Source organism: Mustela nivalis (genome assembly GCF_964662115.1).
Source record: "Mustela nivalis genome assembly, chromosome: 1".
In the NCBI taxonomy this organism is placed as follows: Eukaryota; Metazoa; Chordata; class Mammalia; order Carnivora; family Mustelidae; genus Mustela; species Mustela nivalis.
In genome coordinates, this window is record NC_139020.1 from 106,350,745 (window position 1) to 106,359,034 (window position 8,290).

The window sequence follows — 8,290 nt, forward strand, 5'->3', positions numbered from 1 at the left end:
AAAAATCTCAGGGGTTGCTCAAAGTGAGTAAAACTCAGTAAAACTCCATTTCAATTGTCGTAAAGTTGGGACAAATTGATATGTGCTTTTTACAGAAAGACTGAGCTTAAAGTTGAGAGGTCACTGACCCAGCAACTTCTGAATCTTAAACAAAGGCCTTCAGGTGACTTATGGCTCCACCGTTTTCCCAAATAATGGCTGTTTTCACTGTCCATTCTTTTTTTTTTTTTTTAAATATTTTATTTATTTATTTGACAGAGCACAGCACGGGGAGCAGCAGAGGGAGAGGAAGAAACAGGCTTCCTGCTGAGCAGGGAGCCGGCTGTGGGGCTCGATCCCAGGACCCTGGGATCATGACCTGAGCCAAAGGCAGATGTCTAACAACTGAGCCACCCAGGCACCCCTCACTGTCCATGCTTGGTAGGTATTCTGTCTCCTCCATGAGAACTTCTGGGGACCCTGCACTTTCCACCTCTTAAATTTCTCAGGGTCTCGTACTTCCATTATGCACATAAACCCCCAGCCCTCAGGTGTTGAATGAATGAGCTGGAAATGAAGGGAAAAGAACAGGGGCTATGGAAACAAATATCCTGGATCTCGTTCCTCCGATCACCAGCTGGTGAACTTGGGCAAGTTTTTAGTTTCTCTAAGCCTCTGTTTACTTATTTGTAAAATGCAAAGAATCCACCTCTCCTACAGGGTTGTAAAGAGAAAATGGAATAATGAAGGCACTCAAGAGGCAGTAACTATTATTATTGTACCTGCTGAATCTATACCAGACTCAAGGGATGAGAACCACCACAGGACAGTATGATTTTCTCACCTTCCAATGAGGTGCTATTCTGTTTGGCACAAAGTTATAGACTGGCCATCTGAAGGATGAGTGGCTTTGTGTAACTGCCCACAGCAGTGGGCACTGTTTTACTGGTCCCTAAGACTGTTTAAGGAGAGGCATTATAGTCAACAGTGGAATGCATGCCAATTGTTTTATTTATGATGCCTATTTGGGTGACAAGGCTGGCCAGCAAGTGGCCCCCCGGGAGAAGCTTTTGGCCCCCTCCACGTCATTACTCCACAATGCGGCGAAAAGACTGCACAGCTGGGGAAGCTGCACCCCAATCGATGGGCTTCCGGTACTCCTTCTTGTCCAGGAGGTACTGCCTGCCGCGGTAGTTGGGTAGCTCGTAGAAAATCCAGACGCCATCCAGCACCTTACTGGAGTGCACCTCTCGCATGTGAAACTGCTCCATGATGGAAGGGCAATCTTCAGTGGTTTCGTACATCTGACCATTAAAATCTCCTTTCTCGAAGATCTGAATCTTATACTGGCCTCCACTAGACTGGAAAAACACAGGAGGAAATAAACTACGATGATTATGGAAATCACCAACACGTCAAGAACTCCGAGAACAGCGTGGTTGGGAGCCCACCATCTTGAAAGCCAGAGGGTCTGATCTCCCATCCCCACTGCATACTGACTGAAACAGCTGACCTTCAGTGAGAAAAATTTGATGCCTTAAAGTACTTAGGAGGTAGAGAGAGTGTTCTGGAAATAATTCATGTACTCAGTCTTGTGATGAACTGACCCTAGGTTTTATGCAAGCCTCAGCAGCCAACAGAAGAAAACATGCCATTAAAGGGTAGGAAAATGTTAAGAAAATGCTTCCACATGAATGTTAAAAAAAAAAAAAAAAAAGGAAGGGTGGGTAGCAGGGGCAAAAGAGACGGAAAGAGCTGCAGCAGGGGAGCTGGTGAGCGAGCAGGCGGGGTGGTGCGGGCCAGTCTCACCAGGTGAACAGCTCGGCAGGAGCTGAGGCGGTCGTTGAGGCCCATCCAGTGCTGGTACTCGGGGTACTCGCCCCGGGGCAGGATGTACATGTAGCCTGCGAAGTTGGGCCTTTCGTACACGGCCCAGGTGCCTCCCTCCACTCGAATGGAGTTGCAGCGACTCAGGTACATGTGGAAATCGGCGCAGTCGCAATCACAGTCATAGTGGCGGCCTTGAAAGTGCTTGTCCTCATAGAAAGTGATCTGAAGTGTGAGGCAAATAAAGAGAGGAACTGGGGAGTTGGGCGGCTTTATTCCTAAAAAACTAAAGACCAAGAACATAGTCCCCACTTTGGAAATTTCCTTTCTCTTTGATGTTGAGGAGGAAATACGGAGTTCTACCTCACCTCCCAACACCTACCTTCTGGCAGACGACTTTAGCTGTCAACAACAGGAAGGAAAACTTTCTGAAGGCTTAAAATGAAGCAAAATAAAAGAGTGCCCTAAGATAAGCCAGACCCAAATTCATGGCTTCCTCCTCTTTGTTCCCCTAACTCACAGTACTCATCGCATAAAAAAATAAATTATCCACTTACATATCTCTCTCCCCTCAGACTCTTACTAAACTTTTTCCAGGGGCAAGGACCAAGCCTTCTTTAAGCTATGGACCCCTGCACCCACCACTGGACAAACCCTCAATCAGTGTTGCATGAAGATGAGAGAGTTCCAAATGCAGACATTCACTCTAGGTGATACGAAGATACACAGAGAAAAGTAAAACAGACCTTAGCTTTAGGGAGCTTATTTCAGATTGATATAGAGCATATGCATGACAATATTTTATGCTCTGTTATTAATTTATAACAGAGTAGTTACAAGTTACAATATTTTATGCTCTGTTATTATTTACAACAGAGTAGTTACAAGGCAACAAAATGGCAAGTCAAGAATGTTCTTTTCCTCAAACTCTTTCCCAAGTTTGCCCCACAACCTGTGGGGTAAGCCTGAGACCTCTGACGGCACAGCAGTGTGCAGCTCTGAGAACTGGGAAATTATAAACCTGGGATCTTGAGCTGCATCTCTGCAGTCGGACTCACTAGCTCAGGCAAGCTGCCTCTCTGGGCTCCTGCTTCCCACTTGTCAGATGAAGGACTACACTAGATTAAAGGTCTGGGTGTAAAAATAAAACGTTCCTGTTTGCAGTAGGAAATAGAATTCCTAGGCGCTCCTGGGGCTTCTTAACGCAGCTTCTGAAAACCACCAGGCCAAATGGACCGTAGAGTTTGCCCCTTCTTGTTCTACAGTTCCACAATCCAAGATAAATGTTAGTTTACAATCGAAACGGAAAGAACAGGTGTCGAGTCAAGCAGTTAATTCCCTAGCGTTATGCTGCCACCTCGTGGCTAATTGGCGTTATCAGTTTAGAAAAAGAAAACCAGGTCAAGCATTTCATAGGAAAGGAGTAGAGACAGGTAGTCTTGAGAGGATCTTTGAGGTGAAGATTGAAGGACAAGGAGGGGTATCTGGGGGAAGAGAAAAAAGGATTGCCCACAAGGAATAAAGGAGCATGGCCCACCACAGGAACAAGTAGTTCAAGCTTGGCGCATATAGAGTATGTGGTGAAGTATCCAGAAATAACGGATGCCATGCTAGAATCCCTTTGGTTGGAGTGCATGGAAGCAGGTGGTTGCTGTGAGTGTGGTGGAGGTGGTGCAGGCCAGCCAATGGCAACTGCTAGCTGATGACACGGAGGGAACAAACAGTCAAATGGAACCGGGGATTTGGTGACTGATGAGATGTAAGGAATGATGGAAAGTCAGAAACCAAGAATGACTTTCAAAAGGCCATAAAACCTCAGTGTTTTCTACCCCAGGAGAGACTTTCTAGATCATAGGCTACTGATGGGTATTGCCTGCCACCTTAATCTACCCTTCCAGTCTCTCTCCCCTCTTGTTTTCTGTTCCTTATGAGCTTCCCGACCCCTTCTCACCCCTAAATCATCGACTCCATTTCCTTTCGTCCTCTCCAAAATTTCTCTTCCACCTCCATTTCGCACTTCAGCATAGCAGACTGAGAGATACATGGCGTCTCAGTCTCAGATGAAAACAAAATTGCAGCACCCGCTAGTCACTATCTCTGTGACCTTGGATAGGCCACTGAACCACTCTTCAAAGCTCAGGCTCTTCATTTGTAAACCTGGATAACAATATGCACTCCAGAGGGCTGTTCTGAGAAGGGGTAATACCAATAAAGCACTTAGTTTAATCGGGTTCATAATTGCCAATAGACTTTGCTACTGTGGCTACAGATGAAGAAGTTAAATGACTCGCCTAAGGTCAATAGCTAGTGACAAGTCCGTTGCAGGCAAGTGAGTGGACTGCTGTGCAAAAGTCCTGGTCAGTGACTTGTGATTCATTTTATCTTCTCTCCTTTTGCTGTCTTCCCCTGCTGTACAGCTAGCTCGGTTTCACAGACACCATTTACTCTCCTAGTAATGGAACGAGACTGATTCTGAGTCTGGGAAGCTTTCCCCAAAGCCTGTGGAAAGATGTTTAGGAAAACCAAGGTAACTTCACTAAGAATGAATAGATTCTAAACTCCTTAATTTAACTTTAATTTAATTTACTTTTGGTTTTTGGTCAATTAGTCAACAACAAAAAAGAAGCTTTGCAAGGGATACGCTATAGGCAAAAAAGTTAGTATCTTTTTTACTTGAATGTTTCCCACACTTGGTGCCCTATGTACATTTGCCTGGCTGACATCTGAATCTGAGAAGTGGAAATATACACAATGTTCTATAAGGTCCCCTTGCTGGCCACCCTTTCAGCAGACTAGCCAACCATCCCAAGGTTGAAACAAAGTACTGTGTTGCCACAGAGACTGAGCTCCATGAATCAAGCTCTCCTTTCAGTGGGAGACCTTCCAAATCTCAGAGCCCAGAGAATGTTGTACTTCTACTCAATTTCCATTTGCAGAAGGACCAAGAAATCTACTCTATAGTGAGCTGAGATTCTTGGACAAAAAAATCTGTAGAGAGGACTAAGAAATACTGCTGGAGACTGCCTAGAAATTATTACAAAATTCCTCTTATTTTCATTTAGTTTTTGAAAAAAAATAGCCCATTAATCCAATATAGCAGAAAGAAAAATGTTGAGTATTCCAGGTAACAAAACCAAATTTAGTAAAATGCGTTGTTTTTGCCAAGCCCATAACTCTGATTAGATTGCTAGTAAGATAGAGGGAAAGGGAGAAGCAATAGAGAAAGAGATTAACTTGCTCTTTTGGTCTAGCAAGCAAGTTAGCTAACCACTGTGAACAACGCAGCTGTAAGAAGTAAGAAAGCACATTATTACTGCTCTGGAAATCTTTGAAAGCAGGGGTATTTTCATCTAGGAGGGTTTTCTGTTTTAAGATTTTGCTATTTATTTAAGAGAAAGAAAAAGAGAAAGATCAAATAAGCAGGGGCGGGGGGCGGGCAGAGGAAGAGGGACAGGGAGACTCCGCACTAAGCAGGGAGCCCAGCATGGGGTTTGATCTCAGGACCCCAGAATCATGACTGGAGCCAAAGGCAGACACTTAACTGGCTGAGCCACCCAGGCGCCCCAAAGAGGGTTCTGTAACAGTCTTTCCTCAAGTCACACGGATACTCATCTAAGGATTTACAATTCTTCTCAGTGGGATTTTCATGGCATACTTTGAAGAGCCTCAGAGCACTATAGACACTGTCTCATTTTTCTCCTGAAATCTTCTAGATGACAAGTATCATTATTAGTTTTATTTTCCAAGTGGAAAAAAAAAAATCAGGCACTACCAATTCTGGAAGAAGTTAACAGGTGCCTCCTGATATGATGTGATGGGAAATACTTGATATTGCCTATGTAACTTTCTGGCCAAAGATGGTTAGTCTGAATCTAAACATGAGGAAACAATCAGACAAATGCAAATTTCAGGACTTTCTACAAGGCACCTGTTCTGGCCTTTGAAAAATGTTAATGTCTCAAACAACAACAAAAAGGTAGGGTGACTGATCCATATAAAAGAGGCTAAAGGAAAAAATGGTTAAAGGAACATGGCAACCAAGGGTAATGCATGATCCTTGACTGAATCCTGTATCGGGGTGAAAGCCAGCCATGAAGCACATTTAGGGAAGCAAGTGGGGGAAATTTGAATATGGTCCGAATATTAGGTATTGTATTTATTGTAAATTTGGGGGACAAGATAATGATAGTATGTTTATTGGAGATACATGCTTAAATACAGCAAAATAATTGTCTATTTACTGCCAAATGCTTTAGTACAGAGAGAGAGACAGAGACCCAATATATAGCAAAATGCTAACAACTGAAGAATATAAGTGAGGGATATGGAAGTATTTATTCAACATTTCTTTCTTATTCTTTTCAGATTTAATGAGTTTGAAACTTTTCAAAGTAAAGAATTGGTGGGGGTGGTGAGGGTGGTGAGGAAATCAGGCATAGATCCCTTCACTCCTAAAGCACGTGTAAGAGATCAATTTCCAGACCAACAACTGTAAATCAAGTATTTGAGAGGCAATTTTCCTAATATAAGTAAGCACTTTATTTCAGGAAATTGGTAAGAGTAGCTGCTCGAATGAAGTGGATATGTAGGATTTAATTCACTTGATGGATTTTTTAGAACATTACTGGTTGAGGCTAACTTTTATAGAGCAATTTTTTAAAAAGATTTTAAGTAATCTCTACACCCAACATGGGCCTCACTCAAACGTAAAACTCTGAGATCAAGAGCTACATGCTCTTCTGACTAAACCAACCAGACACCCCTTACAGAGCAGTTTTTAACTAAATACTAAAAGTTTTCTACTACACCTATTATTAGCAGGTCCTATTTCTGGGGAAATTGGTTGCCACAAGGCAGAAATCATGATGATATTTAACTGATATATACCTGCACAGTATTGAACATCACCCCCCACCCCCAACACAAAGAAACACCCTTAATAACTTGTTGGGGAATTCTGTTAGAGTAAAAAATATAATGAGCATTTCTTCATCTTCTCTCCCCCAGTCGCAGCATTCAAAACCACTGTCATACTCACCTCCAGGTAAAGAAGCAAAAGCTTTTCTCCACATTCCTTTCAACGTATCTTTAGGTACATTGGAAAAGAGGAAATATTCCGAAAGAAAGGAAACACTGGAAAAGAAAGGTACAAAGGAAAAAGAAAGTGGTAGGCTACAGAGTGTGACCGTTACTTACCTTGGTTCCAGACTTAGACATTTTGGTGCATAGACTGGTTTCCCCAGTGCTGGAATCCGGAATAGCTACAGAGAGTTGGAGGCACAGAGACATTTATACTAGGCTGGTTTCAAATCAAACATTTGCTTAGTCATGAGAATAGGATCCAAAAATTGAGTCAGTCATTTAGAGGCTATTGATGGTTTCTAGAAAAACAATTGGGATTATGAAATAAAGGAAAGCTTCAGTACCCCTTCTAATGCTTACCAAGCCTTGCTGTATTGTAGACTTTGCTGAGTCAAGGCACCAAAACCCAGCCAAAGTTTTCAAAGTTAAAAACAAAAAAGTCCCCCTTACCTGGGCAATTTGGTTTTCTAGCAAGCCACCACCTTGAAATCCCCAGGGTCTTCTTTTTTCTTCAACAGAGCTTGCGGGAGAGTAAAAAAGCCACCCTCAATTCTGAACAGAAGTAACATGTTCCAAAGCAACAAAATGTAATGACTACTAAACACAATGCATGATCTTATGTTTGGAAAATGTCACTACAAAGGACATTTCTGGGAGGATTAGCAAAAATTTTAATCCGGACTGTATATGATGCCATTGTGAGATTTCCTGAATTTAGTCAATTTAGTAATTTGTACTACAACTACAGAAGAGAATGTCTTTATTTTTAGGAAATACATGCTAATGTCTATAGGAGTAAAGGTTTAAGATGTCTACAACCTACTCTCAAATTGCTGAGCAAAAATACTACTTATATCGAGTGGTAAAGTGAATGTATGGCATGTTAGTAAGTGCTAAAGCTAGACGAGGCATATGTGGGGATTCAGATTCTTGCAACTGTTCTTTAAGTTTGAAAAATTTTCAGGACATACAAGTTCTGATCCACAAGAAAGGCTCTACAGAATGTAGCATGAGGGACAGAAAGCTACTGTGAGAATCACAGTCCCGCCAAGGTTGAGCTAAGCTCAGCTTGCTGCCTGGTTGGTGGCATTTTTCTGCCATGATATTCAATGGGAACCTGTTCAGGGACGTTTCTTGGCACCTATTACATCTGACTTTTGGAATGAGATTACATTTTATGTAAATTAAAAAAAAAACAAGTCAATCCTTCTCTACTTTCATTTTCCTGGTCAAGTACACTCTTCTTAAAAGTCCATCTTTCTCATGTTTTTATGAATAAAACCATCCTACAAATGGGATTCTCCCAGCATAAATTATGGTTAATTCAAAAAATGGTAAATGTGCCTTGTTAGGAAGATTATTGAGAAACAATGTCATATGCTTATCTTCCTGAATTTGGTAA

At 42.1% G+C, this 8,290-nt stretch overlaps 1 protein-coding gene across 4 annotated transcripts; it reads right to left on the reverse strand.

Annotated features, from left to right (window-relative positions):
• Window positions 1-967: 967 nt before the first annotated feature.
• Window positions 968-8,256, reverse strand: CRYGS (crystallin gamma S). 4 transcript variants are annotated; one of them, XM_082693964.1, is made up of 4 exons: window positions 7,339-8,256; window positions 7,003-7,067; window positions 1,789-2,031; window positions 968-1,340 (listed from the first exon to the last, which is right to left on the reverse strand). In XM_082693964.1, the coding sequence occupies exons 2-4, from the start codon at window positions 7,021-7,023 to the stop codon at window positions 1,068-1,070; spliced, it is 537 nt and encodes a 178-aa protein (XP_082550090.1). In that variant the 5' UTR covers window positions 7,024-7,067; window positions 7,339-8,256; the 3' UTR covers window positions 968-1,067. The 4 variants fall into 4 exon arrangements, with proteins under 4 accessions (XP_082550090.1, XP_082550088.1, XP_082550091.1 ...); XM_082693962.1 differs by having other exon boundaries at window positions 7,003-8,256; XM_082693965.1 differs by lacking the exons at window positions 7,003-7,067; window positions 7,339-8,256 and adding an exon at window positions 6,845-6,990.
• Between the last annotated feature and the right edge of the window lie 34 nt (window positions 8,257-8,290).

Bases quoted from the DNA above. Each gene is read 5' to 3' on its own strand.
- CRYGS (XM_082693962.1), bottom strand. From the start codon at position 7,095: ATGTCTCTGTGCCTCCAACTCTCTGTAGCTATTCCGGATTCCAGCACT. The intron at 2,032-7,002 runs GTAAGTAACGGT...CTCACACTTCAG, and splicing joins TGTCTAAGTCTGGAACCAAG to ATCACTTTCTATGAGGACAA. The intron at 1,341-1,788 runs GTGAGACTGGCC...GTGTTTTTCCAG, and splicing joins CCTGCCGAGCTGTTCACCTG to TCTAGTGGAGGCCAGTATAA.